The sequence below is a fragment of the Leptonotus elevatus genome, chromosome 9, assembly GCF_054856555.1.
Source record: "Leptonotus elevatus isolate MCC_2025b chromosome 9, RoL_Lele_1.0, whole genome shotgun sequence".
Lineage (NCBI taxonomy): Eukaryota > Metazoa > Chordata > Actinopteri > Syngnathiformes > Syngnathidae > Leptonotus > Leptonotus elevatus.
This window is the reverse complement of record NC_141247.1, coordinates 26,301,129-26,327,607: the sequence shown is the minus strand read 5'-3', so window position 1 is coordinate 26,327,607 and position 26,479 is coordinate 26,301,129. Positions and strand designations below refer to the sequence as shown.

Below are 26,479 nucleotides of genomic sequence, written 5' to 3'. Positions count from 1 at the left end.
AGCAAGCGTCTGATCTTTCAATTGACCAATTTAATCCTTCGGCGCGACGTTGTGGAGGTTTTCTTGCAGTATTCATTTATTGCACTCGTGAATAAAGCAACATTCTTTCATCCGCTTTTTCAGTCCACGTTGTGACAATCTGGCATATTACACAAAATTGACCTTAAGCAATCTCAAAATCAAAACACTGACTGTTCTACTCGGTTGGTTCCACTGCGCTCCTGTAACCGCTGGGGAGTTTTGACCCCTGAACCGGAAATATATGAGCCGGGGGGCCGCGCAGGCGCGCATGCGTACTGATACCTCCAATTCGGTTGATTTGACAACTGCTCGCGCGCGCGCTTAATCAGTTTGTCCAATCATGAGAGACAGGAAATGAAGGAGTGGTATTGTGCGCGCTCGCACGCACAGACACACGCACACGCACACACAGTGAATCCCCTTCCTCCCCGGCCTCCAGCGGGGGAGGGTCCCGAGTCGGCCCCGGGAATAAAAAGGCAGCTGGCGAGCAAACGTGAAGACTTCCAGAAGACTCGCGCTCGTCGGTGTTCCTCTCAACTGTGAGTAACTTGCAACATCCACACGCACACGCGCGCGCACATGCGAGACGGATGTGGTCACGTGATGGACAGGTGAGCTTGTTTTTGTTTTGGTCTTTTCTGATCTTTCGGCTTTCGTGTGAACACTTTTTGATGGCCTTTGAACAAGTTGGGCAAATGTCAACGTTTTTGTGGCAGGATTGTCATCTTTATTCAAGTGCTCCTTTTTTTTCACTTTTTGAGTTTCAAGAACACTTAAAGGTGGGGTCTTAGTTTTGTCCTTTTTATGTTTGTAAACAACCAATTGAAACCGGGCTCCTCCCATGGCTCCACCCCCAACTCCTCTCGTCACCATTGCGCCCGCCTTCAGCGACACGCCCACCGCTCTGTGATTGGCTGGAGGACTTTCCGCCCACAGACGTCCCTCTTATGGCAAAACACAACAAAATGGCAAAGTAGAGGCATGAGGACAAAATCCCGCGTCACCCGTTAACGGAAGCCCCCCAGGTGGGGATCGAGAAGGATTACTTGCGTACGCATCCAGTGTTGAACAAGTGTTTATTTCTGAGTGAAAACGAAAGTCCTCACCTTTGAGGTTGGTCAACGTTTGTGTCAGAATTGCGTTGCAAAATTGTAGCAAATTGTGACAAAGGCCAACCAGATGTTCAACCAGATGTTCAACTGATGACATTTTTTCTTGTGCTGGATTTTGAGATTATAGTCAAGGAATTTTGAGCGTCTGTCGGGACAACCTCCCGTCATCGTCAACATTTTAAGCTGAACCGTCATCTGCGGATTGTGCAGCAAAATGAGCGTCCGTCCGTCCGTCCGTCCGTCCGTGTTTCCAAGTGGACATCCGTCAACGTTCTTTGGTCATGCCGTCGTCCGTCATTAAAGGATTGCCCAATTTATTGACACATTGACGATGACATTGTCGGCAGAAAAAGCCACTTTTTCACAGTTTTCAAAGTTTGCCGTCAATCGTCAACAATATGGCCGTCAATATTGACGGAACGCCCGCTCATTGCAGTTGTTGCGTATGTTTACGTAAAAGATTGAGCTTCAGTTCCGAACCAAAATCTCGGTTAGCATCATGTCGCTTTTCTTGGCTGTGCGCCGACAAAAAAGAAAAGAAAACAAGTTTGATCATGGCTCTTTTATCAGGTGCGCGGCGGTTGTGTTGTGACTTTGGCTAATGCTAAATGCTAAATGCTATCTGGGCCGGGCTGACAGTTGTAAACAAGGCAACGCGCTCACAAACGTCGATGCCGTCGCTCACACATCGGAAACGCCGCGTGCAGCGCAGCGGCGCTACATTTCCCATCGTTCTTAGACACAAGCAGGAAGTCGTTGTCGTTCCGGTACGACGAAAAAGGGACGCCTGCTGGCCATGTGATGCGGATGCGAACGGCAACCGGTTGGAATTGAAGATGACCGGATGAAAAGCCGACATGCGTCCGGACGAGCGGACGAGCGGGACAGATGTTCATTTCAACGATTTGAATCGGGGCCAGACCGATGCGCATTTTTTCAATAGGGATTTTGGGCAGAAAAAAACCCCAATTATTAAAAAATATATCATGCATAAAAATGCCCTCCCGCCCCCCAAATTCCTTTTCAATAAACGAGGTTATTGCGTCGATTTGTGTGTCAACAATAAAAGCATTCTTGCTTGTTTACAACTGCTGTCAAGCATGAACCTTTCCTTGACATATTCGTGTCTTGGGACTTCCTGGGCTAACGTGGGACCTCGACGATTGCATTTGGAAAGGAATCGTTGAATATTTGAAATAGCAACTTGAAAGGACGACGACAAAATAAAAGGATAAAGTCAAATAAGAGTTGAATAAACTAACATAATAGCAAGTGCAAAGCGTTTCGGCCTCCTGGGGGCAGTGTGGCGCCGTGCATCCATGGCGTACACGCTTCAAGTCAGCGCAGAAGAAAGTTGCGATTAAATGAAGAAGAATTTGTGCCTTTGCAAAGTGTCCTGCTACGTCGGGCTGTTGTGTTCCCGCAGCATGTGTGTGAAGATCCGTTAGGAGAAGGAACAACACTCCCAAGTTGATGCTAACTTCCTCTTAGCATTAGCGCTAGGCTAGCGATGTTTTAAAAAACCAAGCATGTTTTGTATTTATACATAACGCCGTGTGTTTAGCTCCAACTGCGGCGTCATTTAACAGCTTAAAGGACACTTGGGGGACAACAGAACAACCCGAATAACGTACGCGGCACACTTGCTAGTTGCTAATGCAGCGCAAGCAAAATGGTGCATTCAGGGTACTTTCACAGCGTCAGAAGCGTTGGTGTCCTTGATAACGTTTTAAGGGGAAAATTGGCCCAACTGGCCGATTGTTTTGGCTGACGTTTGACGGCCGATCATCGGCAGGGGACAAAACGGACCCGAGGACAGCCAGGCCGCGTCCCGCGCGTCACGTTAGCGAGCGCGGGGAGACGACAAACAGAAACAAAGAGGAAGCCAAGGAACGAGGACAAACGTTTGCAAACGCCTTCTTAGGACACTTTGACCTCAGCTCCTCGAATTGTGCGTGCGTGCGTGCGTGCGTGCGTGCGTGCGTGCGTGCGTGCGTGCGTGCGTGCGTGCGTGCGTGCTTTGAGGAGGAATGTTTTGGAAGCGAGGTTACTCGAGTTCACCGTCAACAGCGTTTGTGGCGCTCGTACGCTCTCAAGCGCAGCGGAATGTTCTGCGCTCCAGGCTCCGGATTTGGCCATGTCGCTGACCTCCCGTCTCTGGCCCCGCCCCCTCCTGCTGGCCTGCGCGCTGACGTGGGCCGCGGCGGCCGCCGAGCCGGCCGGATGCAAGATCCGCATCACCGACAAAGGCCTGGACATGCGTAAGAGCTCGCGTGGGTGCGTGCGCGCGCGCGTCGGCGCCATTGAGGGACCTTGTCTTTTTGTCTCTAGTCAAATGGGAGACGCAGAAGTTCGCGGAGGAGGAGCTGAGCAACATCAGCATGCCCGAGATGAGCGGCAAGGAGGGAAACTTCCAGTACACCATCACCGAGTACGTCACGCCTGCTGCGCCCTCGCGTGAGCGCTCGAAGCTCCATCAAACTATTTTTGGGGAGAAAACGTCTGGTGCTCAACAAGAACATGTTGAAAAAATACAATAAATAGAAACAGCATCATGATGCAAGTTCCTTTTGGATGAAACAAAACGTATTAAATGAGTCATTTGAACATTTTTAAAAGCTGCAAATATACATTTTAGCAAGTCAGCAACGACTTTGACGAGGATGCGGATTTTGTCCTTGTGGCGTGTCATGACTTGCATTTCGAATTTCAAATTTTTCCCTCCACTGCTTTGTCACATTTCTTGAAAGTGAGATGACATTTTGAAAATGGACAAATCCCCAAACGACCTTACGATTGGTCTCAAGCGAACGGCGTTTGTCTTGCTTTCGTCAAATTGCCAGCGTCTTCGTACTTCCTTGTTTGACACTCTTGCGTCTTAAATGTGACTCTAAAACGGAGTCCATTCGGTTCCACTCAAAATGGAGTCAAACGTACTCGACAGAAGAGTTGCAGTAGTTGGTTTTTCATCATTTTATTTGAGTTATTAGTTGCTCATGAATACGCAGATTTGGGCGTACACTTTCTTTTGTTGCACTTGAATGTAAGTAACTTTGTGTCAATAAAAAGTGTTGCAATTTCCTTGACTTTGAAAACTGCTCTTGTCAAATCCCCCCCCCCCCCCTCACTTTTATTGGATCTAATTATTATTATTTTGTTAGCGGTACCTGTCGTGTTTGTGACAAAACATCAAATGATTTTGACTTGCAGTGTTCCCACAATGCCAAAGGGACGCCGACGCATTGACTACTTGTCGGACACGTGGATTTTGACACGTGGGTAAGCGCTTTTGGGAGAGATGTGAGCTTCTGCAGATGATCCGTGGAAGTTGTGCAAAATCAGTGAAAAAGTGAAAAAGTGAAAGTGAAAAACGATGAGCCAAAACAATTGAGAAAGAATTTTTGCAGTTGCGAAAGTAGCGACCGGAGCACTTTCGGGATGGATTTGTGCTTTTGCGAATCAGCTGATGAAAGTCGCTTTGGCACTTTTGAAAAATGTCATCTCAGTTTCAAACCTGTGGAGAAAAAGTCCAGCCGTCAAAATGATTGGAATCTATTTGAATAACCGAGACGTTGTTTTTTTGAAAGAAAAAATGTCCAAATCTTCGGATTTCAGCATCTCAACAGTAATTGTTGACCCATTTGTCAAAATGTCTTTCATCCAAATAAGACATCTGCAAACATCTGTTTTTACTTTGGAAAACAATGACGAACCGCGAACGTAGCTTAAACCGCTTGAAAAAAATAAAATCAATCCTGATACAAATACGTAAGTAGGAAATAAACAATCACTGGTAATCGGCAAAAAAGAAAAGAAAAAGCTTTTGTAATACATTTGAATGCAAAAGAATCCGATGAATCGATTGTACACTATTAAATGGTGACGCACTAAAGGGGCGGGGCCTAATTGATGCGATTGACGCGGCGTGCGTTCCAGCGTGAAGGTCACCGAGCTGAACCTGACTTCCGTGGACTTGAGCTTCCTGCCCGAGGTGGGCGTGATGTTCCACGTGCAAAACTCGTCCATCACGCTCAGCTTCCAACGCCAGCTCCTCTACTGGTTCTTGTGAGTAGCGCCAGCGCCGCCGCCGCCGCCGTTGCCGTTGCCGGCCGAGTGACCGAACGGCTCGCTCGTACGTGTCAGTTACGACACGGGAAGGATCGAGGCGTCGGCCGACGGCGTCCGCATCAACACGGCGCTCGGCCTGGGCCGGGACGGGCGCGGACGCCTGACGATCAACAACGTCACCTGCCAAGCCAAAATCCAGAAGATGAGGGCAAAGTTCAGCGGGACGCTCGGGTAACGCCGCCGCCGCCGCCGCCGCCGTCGTGGTGTCGTCGTCATCATCGTCGACCATTTTCCCTCCACAGGCGAGTTTACGACTTCCTGGGCAAGATCCTCACCACCGGCATGCGCTTCCTCCTCAACAAGCAGGTCTGTCCTGTCCTGTCCTGTCCTGTCCTGTCCGTCTCCAACCTGTCAGTGCGTCAGCCATCGGCGTCTCACCTCCGTCCTGTCCGTCCGTGGCAGATCTGCCCGGCCCTGCAGCAGGCGTCTCTGGTGCACGTCAACTCCATGCTGGCGAGCATCCCGGTGAGGACGGACGTGGACGGCTACATCGGGATCGACTACTCGCTGACCGACGAGCCGCTGGTGACGTCTCGCGGGCTGGACATGAACTTCCGGGTGAGACGCGGTGGGCGGCGCGCCGGGCGGGGGGGAGGGGCGTGCGGCTGACGCGCATGCGCCTGATCGGCAGGGGATGTTCTTCCACCTGCGGGACGAGCGGGACGTGCCGGTCAACGACGCGGCGGAGCCGCAGATCCTAGAGTACGAGCGCATGATCTACTTGGCGCTGTCAGAGTTCTTCTTCGACAGCGGCCTCTTCGCATACTACAAGGCGGGAATCTTCCAGATCAACGTCACCAACGACTACGTGAGGACGGGCGGACGGACGTCGGACGGACGGACGGCGGGCCGCGACACCCTTTGATGTGTTTTCCCTTCGGCAGATGCCCAAAGATCTGGAGCTGCTGCTGAGGACCACCTTCTTCGGGACCATCATGATGCTGGCGAGTGTGGCGTCGCTGATGTCTGTCCTTTTGCACGTCCTTGATGTTTGCTTTCCATCCGTGTCTTTGATGCACGCAACGGCTCCGCTTTCATGTCCGTTTTCTTGCCTCATGGTTGCGTCTTTCTATTTTGGGAACTTGTCTCTGATGTGTCTTCCCAGCGTGTCTTTGATTTTTCACATCTTTGCTATCTGGCTTCAATCGGTTTTCCATTTGTGTGTCATCTTGTTCCCGCCGCGCCCGCCACATCCATTCGCAAGTGCCTTTCGCCGTGTCTTTGATGTTTGCTTGCACTTTTGTGTGCGCTTCTTTGACGTCACCTTTCCAGCGCGCCACGCGTCGTTGACGTCGTCACGGACGCGACTTCAGACTTGACTTGCGCTTTGCTGGTTAGAATCCGTCGCTGTTGGACTCGCCCGTGTCTTTGGAACTGGCTGTCAACGCGGCGCCAAAGTCCACCATCAAGACGTCCGGCGCCACCGTCGACATGACGGCCATCGTCAAGGTGATGATGACGCCCGCCGGCCAGCCGCCCGTGCTGCTCAGCAGCATGACCATGGTATGCGCGCGCACGCACGCACGCACGCACGTTGCCCAGAGTCCTCAAAGAGGTCAGAATGTTGTCTTGTGCGCTTGTCAAGGAAAGCAAATTCAACGCCAAAGTTTTCATCCGTGGAAAACGTCTTGCTGTGCAAGCCGACCTGCGCAGGTCAGCGCGCACACACACGCACGCACGCACGCCATCGCACCCGTGTGGGCGTGTCCTTCACGTATCTTTGACGTTTTCAGGTTCAAAATCTACTCCAACCAATCGGCGCTGGAATCTCTGGCAGTAAGAAAGGCTTGTCTTCTGTCTGTCCGTGGCGTGTCTTTGACGAGTCGCTTTTTCCTTTTGTGTTTTTTCCTGCTCTTCCGTGTGTGGTCCGATGTCGGAGCTTTGAAGTCCGTATTTCACGTGTCTTTGATTGTTTTCGTGTGTGGGCTGCTTTTCGTGTCTTTGACTGGTCTGCGCTTCTTGCCTCTTTGTCTTTGATGTGTCTTTGACTCCCAACGTCATTGATGTCTTTTTGTCTCCGAGGTGTCCATTTTGTGGCGTGTCGTCTTTCATGTATTTGTCAGTGATTGAAAGATCTTTGAGATATTTTAAACGCCCCCCCCCCCCCCCATGTCTTTGACATCCGTCAGCTGATTCCTCTGCAGGCTCCTTTGAAGACCATGTTGCAGATGTCAGTGGTGCCGCTCATCAACAGTAAGATGACATCATCACTTGCACGTGACACACTTGCACGCACGCACGCTCGCTGACCCCGCCCCCTTTTCAGAGTGGACCAAGCGAGGCGTGGGGATCCCTCTGGCCGACGGGATGGACCTCATGGAGGAGGTGGTGGAGTATCACAACGTGAGTGTGTATGAGCGCGTTGGGCGCGATGCACGTCCACCGCCGCACTGACCTGCGACCTCCTGCAGGGTTTCATCGTGATTGGAGCAAACCTTCACTTCAGCAAAGGGTTGCGGGAGATGGCCGCCGCCGCCGCCGCCGCCGCCGCCAAATGAACGCGTGCGCACACGCCGACTCTCGCTTGCACGCGTTCTCACACACACGGCAACGTGAATATCCACGCGCGTCTCAATGGATTATCAAATGACATTTTGGATAATCGATGAATCATCGAGTTCTCGTTTCACGTCCAAATGCTCCCAATTTGGGTTCCTCAACAGAAAATATTTCTCCCATTTCTGTCCTCCATGAAAGCGGACGGATGATGAATTGGATCAAATCAAACGATTGCTTTAACTAAAAAAATAACGATCAACATTTTTGCCAATTTTCCTCACCTTTCACACCAAAATAGTAACGTAATCAACTTATGTTTGTCAATTTGAAATATTGTCGTGTTTTTGAAAAGAAGATTGCAAATGTAAACATTTCTTCGTCTGATTCATCGATTAATTGAAAGTATTTTTTTTGGGGGGGCAGATTAATCGATTAGTGAAATATTCACGTGTTTTAAATACGAGCTTAACAAACACACACGCGCGTCACTGGGCTAGCTTAGCATCAACACGCTAACAAGACCTTCATGGTTTTGCAGCACTTTATTGATCCATGACACGACTGGTCACCACGACCGATCAATCACGCCACCCACCATGCCAATAAAGTTGCTTTGTCACATTTGCTTCAGTTTGTCTGCAATGGCGTCGTAACCGTGGAAACCGCACTTGGCGCCCGCCACCTTGCATCCGAAGGTCAGCGCGTCCTGCAGACGGCAACCTGCCCGCCGCCCCGCGATGCCGCTTGTCAATCAAATGCTTTGGGTTGGCGCGTGTGTGCGTGTGCGTGCGTCACCGTTGGCCAGCTTGTGTATGACGGCGGCGTTGAACGTGTCTCCGGCTCCCAGCGTGTCCAGCAGCCGTTGCGGCGGGAAGGCGTCGGAATGCAGCAGCGTTCCGTCGGCGTCCAGCGCGTCCGCTCCTTTGTCGGCCCAAGCGCAGATCAGGACGGCCCTAAAACAACACAGGAGGATTCAAAAAAAAGAAAAAACTATATATAGTATAAATGACATCATGAAATAAATGAATAAAATAAAATAAAAGTATCTAAGTAATAAAAGCTCAAATGAAATAATTACATTGTCCTTATATTATAAATATAGATAATAATATTGCAATGATTTTTCACATGAGATCAATGGATAAATATAAAAATACAAGAAATCAATACAAATAATAATAATAGCGACATCATAGGGGAAAAAAGAGACTTTGTCCTGGAAATATGGGGACCATTTTGGGGGGTCGACACGCAATGAGAAACGTGCCTGACACAAAATGTCCCGTTCCAGCCGCGGGCCTTCCAATTTGGTGGCGAAGCAATTCATAGCATGGAAAGTCAACATTTACAATTTCATCTGTCGTGTGTTTTTCTTTTTGGTCAAGGGGGGCGTCGGACTTTGGACTTTGGAAAAAGAGGAAATCCACAGCTGCCATTTGTTTTGGCATCAGAGTCCTTTTGACGCGAATGACCTTTTGACCTTGAAATTCCCACTAAGGGCCCCTCAGGCCAAAACATTGGAATCAAGCAGGAAGCGTCCCACCGTGACCCACCCGGCTCGGAGGCGACCTCCAAGTCCTCGGAGGGCGCTTTGAGGCGTGCCGAAGCCCAGCTGGCGGGAAACGTCTTTGCTCACGAATACCTGGAACGCACACACAAACACACAAAGGCGGCTCGGCACGCTGACCTATCTTTGGCTTCGGGGAAAATGGCACGACAAACTTGCTTCGACGGGACAAATGAAGACAAAGTGACTTTTGTAACTGGCCACAAGGTGGCGGCAAAGCAACTTTTCGCAAAGTCTTTTGTTTTGGGCAAACTTTCAAACGTTTGCAGATTTCTCTTTTGGGGCTTCTCTTCGTTCTTTCAAATGTGTTGCCATGATTTGTGCTGTGTTGCGTATTTTGCGACTGACCACGTCAGCGTGCGGGAAGAGCCGATAAAGCTTCTCTCGGGGCTTCTCGATCTCCACCGAGGTGGCGATCCGGCGTTGCCGTGGCAACGCGGCGTTGTAGCGCGCCACCGCCGCCATCATCTTCAGCTGCTCGTCGGCGTTGCGCCCCTGCGGGACCACCCGCTGGGTCACTCGGCTTTCTGCCGCCGGCGGGGGCCGCGGGGGCCGCGGGGCTCACCTCCCAGTGGATCCACTTGAAGGCGCTCAGGTCCAAAGCGTTGAAGTCTTCAAACGTCACATCTGGAATGTTGCTGCACAAATAACATCATCAACATTATTATTATTATTATTGCGTATAAAAACAATCCGCATCATCATCAGAGCGGAAAGAAATCGTGTGGACGCCCGCAAATTCACACATTGGCCTATCTTTAATCATTCGGGGAAAAAATGTCCAACAAACTTTCAATACTTCATTTGTTGTTTTGTTTTTGTTGTTTTTTTTTTGGGGGGGGGGGGTTAATTTGTGTTGGGAAAAATAATTATTCATGGTTTTTACCTCAATCGCCACTATTTGTTTTTCTAAGGAGTTTAAAAAAAGATACAAAAATGTTCTCCATTTTAAAAGATTTGATTCACTTAACAGTTGGCCAAAGATTTTTGCCCAAATTCCATCTTTTATACAATTTTTTTTACGGGAGGGGGATATTCAGGAAAAAGTAAGCATTCAATTCTTTATGGATTTTTGCCCTAATCCCCCAATCATTTGATATTTTTAGGGGGGGTTACTAAAAATATATATATATATATTTAGATTTCATTTACATTCTAAAAGTACTTCTATTTGATATTTAAATTCCAATTGCTCTTACACGCCCCCACCCCCCGGCAAATTTCACCTTATTTGTATTTTTTTTTCCAGGGAAGTTTTATTTTTATTATTATTTTTTCACAAATGTTCACAAAAAAACATTTTGCCCTATTCCAGACATATGTATGCCTTTTTTCCTGGGACAACATTTGGAGAGAGAGATTAAAAAAAAGGTGTTAAAACCTTCCAAATTTTAATGGCTGGCGACTCGGCTGGCGAATTGCGCAAATTGAGCAAATTGCGCAAATTGCGCGCGTCCACAACTCAATCTGCTGATTGGCATCAGAAAACATCAAATCACAACTTGTTTTGTTTTACATTCAAATGTCTTCAATCCATAAACATCGCAAATTGTTGGATGCTTTCCTCATTTTAATCAAATATACAACAAAATTAAAAAACACCAATTAAAGTAACCCACAGAAAATGAAAGCCACTGCAGACCGACCACCTTGAACGGGAAGCTTCCGCCCTTTTGCTAAAATAAGCTAAGCTAAGCTAAGCTAAGCTAAGCTAAGCTAAGCTAAGCTAAGCGTCAAGCAGGACTCACAAAGCAACGCAAGCACTTGAAGCAGAAGTCAAACATTCTCACGTCAACAAATGAAACTTGGCGTGTCATAACTCAAAATTCATCACAATAAAATGTGAAACTTGAATATATGAGATTGAGATTGAGACCCCCCCCCCCGTGCAGCAATATACTTTTGTAAAATGATTTTGAAAAAATGAGACGCACGCAACCATTTTTGTTGCCTGCGCAAGACAATTTTGTGCATTTGTGAGCTCATCTGTCAAGAAAGCTAGCGTGACGCTAAGCTAGCCACAACGGCCGCCTGGTGGGACGCCACTTCGGTGTGGCCGAGTTTGACGCCGTGGGTCACGTGACTTTTCATTAGACCGCCATTTTGTTTTGACCAAGGAGACGAAAAGCAATCAATGGAAAGTGATTCACTTGAACCGGATGGAAAACCATCAACGAAACGTGATTGACAGGAACTCATCCAATGAATGCAATCGATGGAAATTGATCAATTATGAGCACTTTTTCAAGTTATTGCAAAATGATCGCTGGAAATTCATCACGTGGAAGCAAACGTTGATGATCAATTGATGGAAAGCAATCGTTTATTATCGGCGGATGAAAGACAATTGATGGATAGGCAGTGATCAATTACGAGGGAGGGAAACCAATTGATACGGGAAGCCGTCTCGTGGGTTGCCGAGCCGAGGATCGGTCGCCGCTCGAGCGGTCTTACGTGTCGGCCAGCAGGACGGTGCGAGAAGCGCTGGACGGGCAAACCACGCAACACGCGCTGGGAGTTTGGCCCGTCGTCTGCCAAGCCAGAGGCGAAATGTCGATGGCGCGACGCGACAAGTCGTCCACGATGAAACTGACACACACACACGGGAAACTCAGCCATCACCCCTCCAAAATAAAAGCCACGGGAACCTGACTGCCAACACGGCACTGGCGTGGGAGGAGCCCGACGGTCTCCCCGACGAGGTCCTGAAACACAGCCTAAGACGCACGCACACGCGCGCGCGCGCGCACACACACACACACACACCTGTTCATGTGCAGGATGGTGTGACTTCCTGTGGCGGCGTTGCTGATGACGAGTGACGTCGGCGTGACACAGACGGCGCGCTCACGCGGCGAGCACACGTCCACCTGGAACCTCGCAAAATCTTCCAAAATAAAACTACACAGGAAACAAACTGCTTCATGCCTTCTCTGCCCTACAAAATAAAATACCTGGACAGGATACATTTGTTTGGGTGCACTTTGGCACTGGAATGATGGAAAATCATCAACTTTTCCATGATGCACTTTTTTTTTTTTGAAAGGATCTGTATGCTTGCATGGGTGTGTGTAGTTGTTAGTAGCTCGTCAAAGTCTCCAGTGTGTTTGTTTGCGTGCGTGCGTGCGTGCGTGCGTGCGTGTTACCTGGCCACAGGTCCAGCACAAAGCGATCCCATAAATGCGCACGGCGATCCCAGCAGTGACAAAACTGTACACGAATTGGACGCGTTGCCGCCTCGCTGCCATCGCTGTGACACACACCTGCCACGCGCGCACACACACACACACGCACGCACGCACGCACGCACGCACACACACACACACACACACAGGGTTATAATAGTTTTGGGGGAAGTTCATTAGTTACTTTCTTTCATTTGGTTTCCTGTTTGATATAAATAATTAATTACATTTAATTAGGGTTGTTTTAAATATATTTTTTGAAAATGTTCATTTTCGTTTTGCTCTTCTTCGTTTGAGTGAGTGCGTGAGAGTGCGTGAGAGGTCACAATAGGTATTGCGTAAGAAAGAACTGAACTGTTGGACCTTCGTTTTTCCTGGCGGCCATACAGCAACAGCAAAACAAAAATTAATTCAAGATAACCCCCAGCTCGAAAATGTTTCTTCAATTTAAGTTTAACTTAAATATTTGATGAAGTCTAACAACCTTGGCGCGAACATACTAAACAGTTGCCCGGTCCAAATGAAGCAGGAAAACGGATGCTGCCCTTTTGATTGACGTTAGCATTAGCATTAGCATCCCGTCCGACTCACCGGCTGTCCGAATCTTCTTCCGGAAATGTGTCCACCACGCTGATGATGTCCAGACAAACGAGGCCGATGCAGAGAATCTTCTTGGGCTTCGTTTGCTCTCCCTGCTGCTCCATCGCGGTCGCCAACCTTCGTCCTGTTTGCTCAACTTTGGTTTGTTTCGATGGACTTTGATGGCTCGGGCCCGCCTTCTTCTTTTTCCTTTCTTTTGCGGCAGACGAGCACGCCAAGTGCATCGCTGCCCTCCACTGGTCATGAGCGTCATCGCCTGCCTGACGTCACCGCTTCTTCTTCGTCGCCTTATTTCCTGAGCTCGCCGTCCCGCCGAATTGGCGCGAGAGCGAGACATCAATTTCAAAGGTTTGAAGAAGAATATCACATGGTCACAGACTCACAGTCAAGATAAAGCTTTTATTTGTTAATTTCCCTTAAAAAAAAAGTACAAATCAGCAGTAGCAAAATAACAGTCGTCAGATCACGCGGGCAGTGCTCGTCGCCGTGGTAACGGAAGGCCAATCACAGCGCCGTGCTCATTACCACGGAAACGGGGCCCAACTCAGAAGGGTTGCTTGTTGATGAATCTGGAGAAGACGGCGAACGCCGCCACAGGTTTGTCCGTCGGCACCATGTGACCCGAGCCCTGCGGGGGAGCGGGGTTCAAAGTTCGGCAGACGGCCGCGCAAGGCGATGACGTCGGTGGCGTTTACCTTGACGGTGAGGAAGGCCAAGTTGTTGAACTCTTTGACGAAGCCGCCCACCTGACTCCCGCCCGCGTCCTCGTACAGCCACGGACGCCGACTCACCTGCACCTGCGTGCGTTCACAAGTCCACAGCAAACATTTGCAAAAAAAAAGTTTGGAGGAGGTGGATTTGGAAAAAAGGAAAATGCACATTTTGGCGATGGAAACAGGTTTCGCCGAGAAGCGTCGCATGTTTGGACCGGATACGACGTCACGTACGTTTGTCGTCACAAAGCAATGGCGGACGATAAAGTAAGCAGAGGTGGCAAATCCAGGTCCAGGCAGTAAAAATCCTGCCGCTGTTTGGCTACAGCCCCAAATGCTAGCTAGCTAGCAAGCAAGAGCTAGCTTCCGCGGTGCTCGTTTATCTATGAAACCGATTCATGTCACTGCGTTGGGTTCCATTCGAAACGTAAATATTCGTCTTCTTTTCATACGCCAATTAAGAGCAAGACGTTTCTATTTGCAGCATTGATGCTGAAGAGAACGTCTTCCATATGAAAGTCAAATTGATACTTCCAATGAGACTGCATTTTGGGCTGGATTTTGGGCTGGATTTTGGGCTGGATTTTGGGCTGGATTTTGGGCTGGATTTTGGACTGGATTTTGGACTGGATTTTGGGCTGGATTTTGGACTGGATTTTGGACTGGATTTTGGACTGGTTGATGAAGTGTTTGTCGGGCTTTGCCACATTTTTTCTTCCGGTCTACTAACCTCCTGCTTCAAGGACTCCACGAACCACTCGTCGCCCATGAAGTTGCAGGCCATGTCCACGTCGCCGTTGTACACCAGCACGCGGTACTTCTACACACACAACACAACTTGGATGGCGAAACATCAAGAGGAAGCGGACGTCAGCGTGCGCGGCGGCGGCGCCTTGGTACCAGCGCGGCCAGAAGCTTGAGGTACTGCTTGCTGACGTCCGGATACAGCCGGCCGTAGTTGAGGTACACCGAAGAGCTGGCAAAGAGCAAAGCAAGCAAGTTTGTCGATGGTGGTGAAAAACACAGAAAAGCGGCGAGAGCGCAAAATGGAAACTTCACAAATAGTCGAAAATACTGATGATGCTAAATCATTTTAAAAATAGAATTCAAATGAAATGGAATGAAAACAACAAAAGGTCAAAGTGCGAGTACTAACATGAAAACATTTGATTGTTGCAATAAACAATTGCAACTTGATATTTTTGCCAGCACAAACCTTTGAAGACGAGGGGGGGGGGGGGGGGTCAATCCCTTTTTCCAAATTGGCGAAGAATCGGCGCTCACCTGCAGATGGTCCAGTCGAGCGCCTCGGCGCTGATGTGCAGGGCGCGTCGTACGTGCGGGTCGTTGAGGAAGCGGGTGGCGGGCGTGGAGTTGGTGCAGGGCGGCTCCAGGCGCACGCGGGTCTCGCCCGACGCCAGGAGGCCTCGCAGCTTCTGAAGCGCCACGAAAAAAACGGGTTTGGCCATTGGGAGGAGAAGGAGGATGATGATGATGATGATGATGATGATGATGATGATGGTGATGATGGTGACCTTGTTCCACATCTGCGTCCACTCATGATGGATGAAGACGTTGCCCAGGTCTCGCACCACCAGCTGATCTCGCTCCACACTGAAAAGACGCACCAGGATGTTGCGTTTCAAGACGCAAATCCACAAATCCAACCGAAGCGTCTGCGGTCAAAGTTCAACTTCCAGCGAGTTCACAAGCTGCTCTGCTGCAAGACGCATTTGGACGACATTCAAAATGAATTCGAGTGGAAATAAAAAATAAATAGATATCAATCAATAAATACATAAAGGTCAAAATATTTAAAAAAAATTTAAGATTCAAAATATGAATATAAAAGAAATATAAATGGAAACAAAAACAACAAAATATCGATCAATAAATACAAAAATTAAAAAACAAGATTCAAAAAATAGAATATCCAAATACATGTGGAAATAGAATGAAATATCAGTCACCAAATACAAAGGCTCTGCTCTCACATTTATGTATTTATTTCATGCTGCAGACGCTCGGTCAGGTGGCAATGTTATTCAAATGAGGGGGCGGTCCTAAGCGCGTCACGGGTCGGGCTCCGCCGTTGCAAAATGCCTTTCATTGGCGGCGTGAGCGGCTCGGCCAGCAAGGAAGTCTCGCCGCCGGCCTGCATGGATGGATGGAGAGCTCCAGCAATGGCCGACCAGCAGCAACGCTTGCGGAACCCCACCCAAGACACGCCCCCTCCTTTGAATAACATTACCACCGTCTGCAGCATAAAACAAAGCGTTTGTATTTAGTGAGTGATATTTCATTCTATTTATATTAAAAAAAAAAAATTGGGGGTATTTATTTGTACTTTTATTTAGGGATATATTTATATTTTGTTGTTTTTATATCTGAATTTTGAATGATCATTTATTTCTTGATTTGGGAATATTGCAGAAGACAGGTGGCGCCGTCTGACCTGAACCTGCGGGGGGCGCCCCCCGGGCACGGCGCGTACAGGTTGTACACGTTGAGTCCCGAGCCGTAGACGATGTCCTGAACCTCGGCCAGCTGCCGGCAAAGCAAAAAGGAGGCGTCACGGCGCGCAAGCGGCGGCGATTTTTTGGGGGGCGGGGGGGGGCGGCGGCACTCACGGCGGCGGAGCAGTTGACGTCGGTGTTTCGGTGGAAGTCGCATCTGCCTTGGCGGCAGCACCGCGCCTGCAGGCGGCGCCACAGGCCGCTTCCCAGCAGGCCGTGGTAGTACGCGAAGTACACCAGCGAGTTGTCGTTCAGCTCGTAACTGGACATGCCGTTGCCCACCGCCACGCCCTCAACGCGCACACACACACGCACCAAGGTGATCAAAGGTCATCAAGTGAAACAATGCAAACATTTTTGACCGCGTGTCGAATTGAACGCCATCTTGTGTGTGTCAACTCAAACAATGCGACGACTTGGAAGCATGCGCAAGCATTGTGATTTTCTAGGAATGTTTCACACCACCAAAGAGTTTGCACATTGATCCGTTTCCTAATTATTAAATAGTCATATTAAATATTACCAATATGATCCTAATTATTTCCTAACAAATCATTAAAATCATCCGCGTCGTCACATAAACAATCATCATCACAAACAAATATTTTGATGGATTCCAAAGACGACGAAAAAAAATGGGGTCAAGCATTTTTTGTGGTCAATTCAGCCAAGACCCCTCTCGTATCCAGGCATAGACGGTCACCTGAAGGTTGAGGGCGTCGTCCTCCATGACTCTCTCGGCCAGCGTGGGCACGTAAATGCCGCCGTAGCTTTCTCCCGTCAGGAAAAGCGGGTTGGCGCTCAGCTCGGGAAAAAGCCGGAAGAACTCCTTCAGCGCCAAATAGTTGAGCATGGACACCTGACAAAGGCGGGAAAACTAGCACAATCAAGGAGACGGCAGGCTGGGCGGGAGGCCGGGCGGCGCGACCCCGCTGACCTCCGTGTCGTTGGTGGCGTAGGCGCCGTCGTCAGAGTAGGAGAAGCCCACCCCCGCTGGAGACTCCAGGTACAGCATGTTGGCGATCTGGAAGATCGCGTCAAACGTCGTCGTCACAACACAAAATACGCGCTCACTGGACGATTCTTTTCAGAACCAAAACAAATACGATTGGCTTTTTGGGGGTCCCGTAACGCTGAAATATGAATTACAGGCACAACGTTTGACGTTTGCTTTTTAGTATTTGTTCAACTTAGCAAGAAGGAAAAAAGAAGCCATCTTCTTGTCTCTTAATGTCTGTTTGAATGTTGAGGTAAAACGATGAATGCATTTAAATTTTGTTTCGAGGCTTTTATTCATTTCAAGTTGTCCGATTGGTCCGAATTTCAGCCAATCAGCACTAAATACTGTCCGTTCTGGAACGCTCCATGTAAGCACATGCTTATTATTTATTAGGATTCAAAAGAAACTCGTGCTTTTGCTTTGGAAAACAACCATCCACATTTTTTGCAAATGTTTTGATACGTTAAGAGCCCAATTGCAATGAACGTGTTCACTGGCAGCCATTTTGACTGGATTTGGACCGATGTTGCAAAGTCCGCACAATATCGTGTTCTATTGCTATCAAACATGGAACCTAGCAAACCAAAGATGAGAGTCTCTTCTTTCATCAGGAAGAAAAATGGACATTTCTATCCGTTTTGCAGCAATTAGCATAAGAAAATAGCCATGTTTGATCACGATTCACAAATGTGTGAGGAAAAGGAGCTCGTTGCAACATGGCTGATCTCAAATACTCTGCTGCCACCTGCTGGCCGTTTTTTGTCATTACTACCATTGCTTTAAGCGACCTCTTCAGGTCAGAAGCGGCATCAACGTTTTCTGGATGCTGGAGCAAAAAAGAAACGTATAAATACGTCTTTGGGAGCATGGCAATGTTTAACATGGGAGCAAATGCGTTTTTTTCCTCCCATTTTGAATACGGTTTTGTAATCAGATGAATGGATTATGAAAATGAGCCTCATTTGAATGTCGTTATCTTTGTGTTAAGCTGTACTGTGTTCAGGTCTACCTCAAAAAATTAAAATTAAAATTAAAATTAAAATTAAAATTAAAATTAAAATTAAAATTAAAATTAAAATTAAAATTAAAATTAAAATTAGAAAGAAAGAAAGAAAGAAAAGAGCCGATGTGAATAAAGCACATATTGGCCAATTCAATCGGCAAAAACGAGGAAACAAATCAACAAAGTTGCGTAATGCTGTTGTGGACGTGCCAATCAAGCACAGCGATGTGTCGGGCGAGGGGTCGTGACCTTGTTCCAGGAGTTTGGGTTTTCTCTCAGCGTGACGCCGTCATCCTCCACCTGCACAACAAGCCGCGATACTAAAGCACGCCAAAAGGGGGCGCTGACGTCCAATTCAATTCAACCTTGCTCATACAAGAGCAGAAAAAGGTCAAATTGACGGCTGGCGTGTGGCGCCGCCATGACGCCGCCGCCTACCAGGAAGGGTCCGTGCTCCGTCAGCAGGCCGTCCAGCGAACTGCAGCCGGGACCGCCGTTGAGCCACAGCACCACCGGGTCGGCCGCCGGACGATTCTGAGACTCCACCAACCTGCCGGCAGGAAGTGGGCGGGTGAGCGCGCGGCGGCGGCCACGCGGGACCGGGTTCGGTCGCGCTCACCAGTAGTGCAGATGCTTCCCGCCCGCCACGCTCAAATATCCCGAGAAGTGGCGGAAGGCGGGCTGCTTGGCAAGCCCGGGAAGGTGGACAACTTGGTCGTCGGCCGGCACCGCCGCCGCCACCTTGCTCGCAAACAGGAAGTACAACAGCACCGCCGCCGCCATCTGACAGGAAGTGACATCATTAGAACACGGCCGCACGCTTGCGCTCAATCCATGATTGATTGATTGACAATGAATCGATTCATCAACATCTAACGGTCAAACGAATTGACAATTTTTTGATCACATCTTTTTGAATGTAAACAAAAAAAGAAGCTCAGAATTGCAGCTTCGAGAGAGAAATGAATGAGTTTAAAAATCGGAATCAATCGATTTTCCTTTGAGCGTGATTGACTCAGAAAACCGTGAATCGATTATTTTCAAATCTCTTTTTTCCCCCATAAATTATTTTTCAAAAATGAAGAAGGCCTTTTAGGTATTTGAGGCTTTTCTTGAAAATGACATTTATGAAAGTTGAAGACAATTCCGAATCTTTTCCATTGTTGTATTTAAGCGGCCTCCCGACAAGATCCGGTCCGGTCCGGTCTCCAGCACAAAAGATCGCGCCATTTGGGTCTGGCTGCTCTCAAATGTTTCTTTTTTATTGTATTTATTTATTGATATCAAATGTTTCTTGAGGAATCCGGCAGGTCCCCAAAGTCCAAAGTCCAAAGTCCGCCACAGTCTCAAGTCAACGGGTGCAGACGAGCTCGTTTACCTGCCGCTAACCGTGGCAGGGTTTGGACTTTGCGGACTTTCCCCAAGCCCGGCCAGTGGTCGCCAAACGACGCTACGAAGCCCCACGCGGGTCAACGCTGATGTCCAAATTGACAAAGCCGTCCGGGTCCCCCCGAAGGGCCAAAATGGCGGCTGCGTGACGTCACCGCGGGCTTACATAGAAACGGGTTGTCGGTCGCGCATTGGCCGACAATCCGTTCGCGTGTAAATCAGGCTCGAGTCCGTGCGCGCTGTCGAGCGGTGACGTCACGCAGCGTGTCAATTTGGACACCGGGAACGACGCGTCCGCGTGGGCTCGCTTGCGCCACTAGATGGCGCTCGTGTCACTTTCGCCATCGCATTTTGAAGGCTTCGTGAAGCTTCAGCCGCTCATCTCGAGAAGATACCCGAGCTTCAGCCATTTATTTGTCACAATTCTAAATCACTCCACAGTTGGACTCTTCCCGAGTTTTACTCGGTCCACAATATTATGCTGAGGTCCGAGGAAATAACGAGAAGAATTCATTGCAATCGTTGACACGTCTACAAAAAGAGCCGGAAGAACCATCCAGCTGTTAAATGTTTTTGGGGGGGAACATTATGGATTTTTGCTTTGTTTATGTTCTGGATTGATATGTTGTTCTTTTAATGTTCGAAATCAACTTTAAACTTCAACTTCAAAATCCACACATTGGAGCTCATTTGAAGTGACGTCATCATTGAGAAGGCAAACAAGCACTTCCGCAGTCGTTCAGCACGACCAAAGATTTTATTTCACCACAAAAACAAAAAACAATACACTAGATCTGGACCTGCAACGTGTACGAATGAGCCAGGCAGTGTTTTTAAAACACAATTGAAGTCGTCGTCGTCGTACATGAGCCTTCATTGTCAAGTGTAAATGAGGAGCCCCAAAAAACGGAACAAGCCTCGCTTGCACGTGCTTGTGACGTCACGACGTCTTCGCCACTCAAAAAACAAAAGCAAACAAAGCGCAGCTTTCGCGACACATTTGAGCTTTGAGCGCACTTCGCGGTCTTTGAGGCGATTGAAGGCAACGGTCGCGTCACTTGGAAGCGACTCCGCAAGTTTGCCACACGACAGATTGCCTACAAAGTTGGCAGAACGTGCTAACGGCTAAGCGCTAGCTGAGCGCGACTCACAAAACAAAAAGCGAGCGAGCGAGCGAGCGGTCGTCTTGTGACAAGGACGACAACTGGATCCACAATATCGGCTACAAGACGCAAAACGCGTGAGCCGACGTCTTACCTTCATAAAAGTCACTCCGCAGCCGTTGCTGCCTGCTTCCGGGTCACCTGACGACCCGCGTGACTGGCCTTCTTACAAGTTCACGTGATTGCCCTTTTTGCTTGACCTACTTTGAATTTTTTCTATTGTATTGAATTTGATCGAATTCACACTATGCCTTTGCAGTAATTGTTTTATGTATTCATTATTTGCCGCTCTACATTTTCCAAATCTTTTTGTTTTCATTGAATTCACAGTATGCATTTATTCTGTTGATGACGTCACACAATGGCGGCACGGTGGGGACCGGTGAGCACGTGCGCCTCCCAGTGCAGAGGTCGTGAGTCCGGGCTTCGGCCGTCCTGGGTGGAGTTTGCATGTCTCCCCCCACCTGTGGGTTTTCTCCCACATTCTAAATACGTCCCAAAAACATGCACAGCAAGTTGATTGAACCCTCTTAAATCATAGGAGGGCCGCAGTCCTGCACGTTTCCCTTCTCCGACACAGCTGATCATAACGACCCTGCTGATTGGAAGCAGCTTGTGTTGGAAGAGGGAAACCTCCAAAACCTGCAGGACCGGAGTTTGACACCGATGCTTTAAATTGTCCAACGGTGCGATTGTGGATGGCTGTTGGTCTCCGTGCGCTGCGATTGGCTGGCAACCAGTTGAGGGTGAGGGTGAGGTGCGACCCAGCCGACTGCCAAGCGGTTAAGAAAATCAATAGATGGACATCACACAATTTCGCACATTTGCCTTCATTAACGTAAACATTTTAATCTGCTAATTAAATGTACTTGGACAGAGCAATTTAAATCAAATGCAAGCAGCTTGCATTTGGTTTAAATTGCTCTGAGCAGTTGATTGACATTTCCTGAAGCGGCTCTACTGTGAATAAGCGCAGCACGATTTGGTTCTTTTGGTGGGACTTTCGAGAGACTTTTTTTTTTGTTAAACTAAGGCTTGAGAAGCGTCGTCCAACATTTACAATTAAGTGTTTACATGAAATCACCAACGATCCTTTGCGAATGACAACATTTACACTCAAGTGGTTACTATAGCAACAATCAGCCAAGCATGAGGCAAACATCCAACTTTATTTAAAAAAACAGCAATAAAACAAAAGGAACGTTTGTACAGTGCGCGTCTCTCGTCTTTCAAGGACGTGGAGGCGGTCTCAGGCCGGGAGGGGGCGGTCCTGCCAAAAAAATTACAATAAATAACAGACGGGACACGAAGGAGGAATTGCGGCTGGCTCGGACAACGAGGCACTTACCTCTCATGCCGGGTGGGGGCGGCCTCATGCCTGGTGGGGGCATGCCCATGGGGGCTCCTCTGCCAGGGGGCATGCCCATGGGCGGACCCATCGGGGGCCGCATGCCAGGAGGAGGACCCATCATACCTGCGCACATGGAACATTCACGTCACAACTTCACGTCGATTCCCGCAGCAACAACTCAAATGCCGTACAAGCAAAACAAGACAAAAAAAAGGGAGGAGGCCTGAATAAAAAAATAAAATTCACAGATTATTCTCGGTTGTAAAATCCAAACATTATTTGAAAGACATCGTTTTGTCAAACCGTCTCATGTAGTGTAATCTCATTCGTTAAAAAAAAAAAACGGTTTGAAATTAAACAGATATTTCTTAATTGATTGACCAGTTAATTGGTTATGGGAATTTTATTTTGCCACATACTCGAATCGCAACCGTCATGGTTTCATGAAACGGCAGCAATATATCGGCTTTCCAGTCGGCAAACTTCAGCCAATGACAATTCTTTGGAAAAGCCTTCCGATGAGCTGAGCCAACCGGACCCTCGGCAAAGATGACGCCATACGAAAAAAAGGACGCTTACCTGGAGGCGGGGCCCCGCGGCCCATCGGAGGCGGGGCGCCTCGTCCGGGCGGATACTGCGTGGGCGCCCCCGCGATGCTAGCCCCCGCGGCGGCGGCGGCGACGGTGCCTCGGCCTTGCGGAGTCATCACCTGCAGGAGCGAGCCCAAAAATCAGTAGCGAGCGGACGCCGGCCGGCACGTGCGCCTTACCTGCTGCGAAGGACCGCCCACTCCTCTCACGGGCCCCGCCAGCCCAGCGGGAGCCTGAGGCATCGGGGCTCCGGCCGGGACGCCGCGGCCCGCTGCCCGTCCAACTCCGGGACCGCCGGCCACGCCCGCCAGAGGGACGCGAGCGATGCCCGTCTGAGGGGAGGAAAGGAAAATGACCGTCACGCTCGGGTCCAAAGAGTTTTCCCGCAACTTGCGCGGGTGGCAAACTTTTCACACCACGTAACGCCGACACACCAAAGAAAAATTGCAGGCGCCCCTAAACAGCAAAATCACATCCCAAACTACACAAGACATAAACATAAACTCGGAACATTATCAGGGGAATCAAAAATAAAAAAATGATCATTCTAAGACGAAAGTTGACGGGCAGCCAGCCAGCATTCGGACACTCACAACACAACTTAATAGCTTTTAATGCTCACGACTGATTCAAATTAAAATATTAAATTCCTTCAATTTCACCATTGAACACATTTTCAAACCATTTCAAGCCACTGTAGCATAAAATGTAGCATTATTTGGAAATAACCTGACACACTTACATCTTTGGGCGGCGGGCCCTCCACCGTCATGGAGACCAGGTTCTCCCCCCTCAGGAGGACCAAGCCTAGGACCCGCTTCTCCTCCCGCTCGGGCTGCTTCGAGTTCTTGGGCCTGCGCGATAAACACGCGCGTTACAGCGCGGGCGTTACAGCGCGGGCGTTACAGCGCGGGCGTTACAGCGCGGGCGTTACAGCGCGGGCGTTACAGCGCGGGCGTTACAGCGCGGGCGTTACAGCGCGGGCGTTACAGCGCGGGCGTTACAGCGCGGGCGTTACAGCGCGGGCGTTACAGCGCGGGCGTTACAGCGCGGGCGTTACAGCGCGGGCGTTACAGCGCGGGCGTTACAGCGCGGGCGTTACAGCGCGGGCGTTACAGCGCGGGCGTTACAGCGCGGGCGTTACAGCGCGGGCGTTACAGCGCGGGCGTTACAGCGCGGGCGTTACAGCGCGGGCGTTACAGCGCGGGCGTTACAGCGCGGGCGTTACAGCGCGGGCGTTACAGCGCGGGCGTTACAGCGCGGGCGTTACAGCGCGGGCGTTACAGCGTGCGTTGGGCGTCGCAGGACGTCGCAGGACGTCGCAGGACTTACTTGATCTTACGGAACTCGTCGCAGTCGCATAGGATGAGGTTCATGTGCTTGTCGAAGGCTTTGAAGGTGCCGATGAAGATGCGTCCGTCCTGCAGGATGCACCTCATGCGGAAATCGATGTGCTGCAGCATCTTGCTGCTTTTGCCCACCGTCTGCGAAAAAAGACAACCAACAAATAAAGGTCGCTCGCTCACACACGGCAAACTTTATGCATCCCTTATTTACATTGACGGGGAAAAAATGGTTTTGTTTCCATCCGGAAAACGTAACATGTTTATGTTTTCAAAATGAAAGCAGGTGTTTGCAAATGTCGTTTTGAAAACAAGACTCGATCTAATTTCATGTTTGCTGACAAATCAAACACTTCCTTTTGAGAGGCTGCCATTTTTCGAGGATCTCTTCACGATCAAACCTTTATCAAAAACAGTTGTCCAATTGATAATTGCTTCGCTGTGACTTGATAAATTATTGAACCCTAGTCGGGGTGGGGTGACGCATGCAATGTTGTATTTGTGTGCGTTTTGACATGATGACGATAGACATCATCGGACTTCGTTACAAAATTTCAAACGGCGTCAGTGAACTTGGGTCCCGTAGTGGCCCCGGTCCCCCTTCTGGAAAACTATCAGCATTTTTTGCAGACATTCCAAATCCGGACGTGAATTATAGCCCATGATGGAAAAATAAATCTCGTGGATATTTTTGCCGTGACCGGCAACTCTCCTACTAGCGCAATTTGCCGATTGGTCAATCGCCACCGACGATGGGCTACGATCGCCATTGCCAGCCCAAGCATAACATTCACAGTATGTAAGCTGTTGAGACATTGTCGTTCAAAAGAAAAACATACAGAGCACGATTCGAACCCGTGATTTCGCGCTTTTGGGGTACGCCATAAGCATTATGCCACGAGCTCGTCCACATTCGCTGGAGCAGATCTTGTACTTTTTGTTTCACGCGCGATTCACGGCAAAATAACGCTGGCGAAAAATATCATAGATATGATAACATAGACGACGTGACGGATATTTTGAAAGGCTTTTCTATGTTGTTGTTGTTGTAAAGCAGCCGCACACTTTGTGCAAACAAATCGGTGACTGGCTTTGCTTCACTTCATGTTCGTTTGGACGCATTTGAAAGGCTCCGAAAGCAACGTCGGCCCAACGTCGAGGAGGCTAGCCGACCGGCATGCTAGCGGTACAAATTTCAAGACTACGCCAACAATATGTGGAATTTGACGCAAGCCTTCTTCTTTCTTTCTTTTTTATAAATAATAAAGAGATTAAAGCGGAAAAGGTTTCCCTTGAAACGCCAGCCCAAACTGCTCAAGTTTGTCCGCCCGAGTACGCAGACATTCATCGGCGTCCATTGAGTGGCAAACCGGGCCCAAAATCACATCAATGGCGGTCGCGTGGATGCGCGCATCGGGTCAACTTGAATGTGCGAACGCACTCACCATGTTTGCGGTTCTGATGGCTCCGATTGACGCCGGATTCACAGAGCAAAACCCCAAAAAAATTGAGCCGCGGAGATCCCGCCGAGCCCGTCTTTATGAGAGAATCACCGGAAATGACGTCGACGGGCAACTTGTCCTCACACAAGATCAACCCTCGAACGTTCCTAGTAGCAAAGCCCACAAACTTCGCTAGTTTGCCATCAAAGGATGATTTAAAAGCGACACAACTATTTATACTCATTTATGACTTAAAAAAAAACTTTGGGAATGAATGGGTCAGTGACGTCACCGTCTGATCGACACGCGTAGTTTTTCCCTTTCACAAGAGCAACACGCTCGCCATTATCGCTCAACAAACTACGCTTTTGTCCTCGAATGTTGATTTAAATTCTCTTTTAAAACTATTTTATTTATGTTAACTGTTTTTAAAAATACTTGATGCAGGTGAACGGGTAAGTGACGTCACCGTTTAAATTTTTTTTTTTCACGCACATGGGCGTAGAGGGGCACATTAACGTCAATGGGCTTTTTTGCCTCCTTCTTGCCCCTTTACTGTTTCGACATTGTTCATTTTTTACATATGCCTTTCAGCATAATGTTTCCCATTCCTAAAAGATGAGGAGGTTCTGTTTGCTAAACCCTAAGCACAGCCTGAGCTGATTGCTGTCCTGTGTGACTTGCACCTGCACTCGTCATCCTGTTCCCTTGCGTCACCCAATCATGCCACTTGTGTCTTGTGCAGGTGTCTCTCGTTGTCTCGTCAGTTGGCTTGTATTTAGTTCCCTGGTTTTGTTCGAAAAAGTTACAATTTGGACAATTGTTTATTTTTTCAAAACTCTATACTTTTGGTCAGT

The 26,479-nt window shown here is 48.8% G+C and overlaps 4 protein-coding genes across 13 annotated transcripts; 1 reads left to right on the top strand and 3 right to left on the bottom strand.

Annotated features, from left to right (window-relative positions):
* The first annotated feature begins 202 nt into the window (after nucleotides 1-202).
* On the top strand, nucleotides 203-8,390 carry pltp (phospholipid transfer protein). Of its 2 annotated transcripts, none has more exons than XM_086084071.1 (15): nucleotides 203-632; nucleotides 3,256-3,394; nucleotides 3,465-3,564; nucleotides 5,070-5,198; nucleotides 5,277-5,432; nucleotides 5,504-5,567; nucleotides 5,664-5,819; nucleotides 5,893-6,069; nucleotides 6,146-6,205; nucleotides 6,600-6,764; nucleotides 6,847-6,914; nucleotides 6,995-7,037; nucleotides 7,391-7,454; nucleotides 7,528-7,604; nucleotides 7,673-8,390. In XM_086084071.1, exons 1-15 carry the CDS (start codon nucleotides 612-614, stop codon nucleotides 7,757-7,759), a joined length of 1,506 nt encoding a protein of 501 aa, XP_085940197.1. In that variant the 5' UTR covers nucleotides 203-611; the 3' UTR covers nucleotides 7,760-8,390. The 2 variants fall into 2 exon arrangements, with proteins under 2 accessions (XP_085940197.1, XP_085940198.1); XM_086084072.1 differs by having other exon boundaries at nucleotides 233-560.
* Nucleotides 8,284-13,332, bottom strand: khk (ketohexokinase). Of its 8 annotated transcripts, none has more exons than XM_086084073.1 (9): nucleotides 13,104-13,332; nucleotides 12,474-12,590; nucleotides 12,094-12,228; nucleotides 11,782-11,916; nucleotides 9,893-9,965; nucleotides 9,676-9,837; nucleotides 9,314-9,402; nucleotides 8,556-8,713; nucleotides 8,284-8,480 (listed from the first exon to the last, which is right to left on the bottom strand). In XM_086084073.1, the coding sequence occupies exons 1-9, from the start codon at nucleotides 13,214-13,216 to the stop codon at nucleotides 8,377-8,379; spliced, it is 1,086 nt and encodes a 361-aa protein (XP_085940199.1). In that variant the 5' UTR covers nucleotides 13,217-13,332; the 3' UTR covers nucleotides 8,284-8,376. The 8 variants fall into 8 exon arrangements, with proteins under 8 accessions (XP_085940199.1, XP_085940200.1, XP_085940202.1 ...); XM_086084074.1 differs by having other exon boundaries at nucleotides 9,676-9,822; nucleotides 13,104-13,328; XM_086084076.1 differs by lacking the exon at nucleotides 11,782-11,916 and having other exon boundaries at nucleotides 13,104-13,331.
* Nucleotides 13,333-13,491: 159 nt separating this feature from the next.
* Nucleotides 13,492-21,069, bottom strand: ctsa (cathepsin A). 2 transcript variants are annotated; one of them, XM_086084069.1, is made up of 14 exons: nucleotides 20,991-21,069; nucleotides 18,964-19,127; nucleotides 18,783-18,894; nucleotides 18,594-18,644; nucleotides 17,279-17,365; nucleotides 17,045-17,200; nucleotides 16,456-16,632; nucleotides 16,281-16,372; nucleotides 15,361-15,439; nucleotides 15,110-15,261; nucleotides 14,726-14,801; nucleotides 14,556-14,645; nucleotides 13,808-13,909; nucleotides 13,492-13,740 (listed from the first exon to the last, which is right to left on the bottom strand). In XM_086084069.1, exons 1-14 carry the CDS (start codon nucleotides 20,994-20,996, stop codon nucleotides 13,657-13,659), a joined length of 1,428 nt encoding a protein of 475 aa, XP_085940195.1. In that variant the 5' UTR covers nucleotides 20,997-21,069; the 3' UTR covers nucleotides 13,492-13,656. The 2 variants fall into 2 exon arrangements, with proteins under 2 accessions (XP_085940195.1, XP_085940194.1); XM_086084068.1 differs by having other exon boundaries at nucleotides 15,110-15,439.
* A 977-nt stretch (nucleotides 21,070-22,046) lies between these two features.
* On the bottom strand, nucleotides 22,047-25,781 carry snrpb (small nuclear ribonucleoprotein polypeptides B and B1). The gene is made up of 7 exons (XM_086084084.1): nucleotides 25,626-25,781; nucleotides 24,170-24,321; nucleotides 23,580-23,691; nucleotides 23,017-23,169; nucleotides 22,827-22,956; nucleotides 22,245-22,370; nucleotides 22,047-22,166 (listed from the first exon to the last, which is right to left on the bottom strand). Exons 1-7 carry the CDS (start codon nucleotides 25,626-25,628, stop codon nucleotides 22,126-22,128), a joined length of 717 nt encoding a protein of 238 aa, XP_085940210.1. The 5' UTR covers nucleotides 25,629-25,781; the 3' UTR covers nucleotides 22,047-22,125.
* Nucleotides 25,782-26,479: the final 698 nt, after the last annotated feature.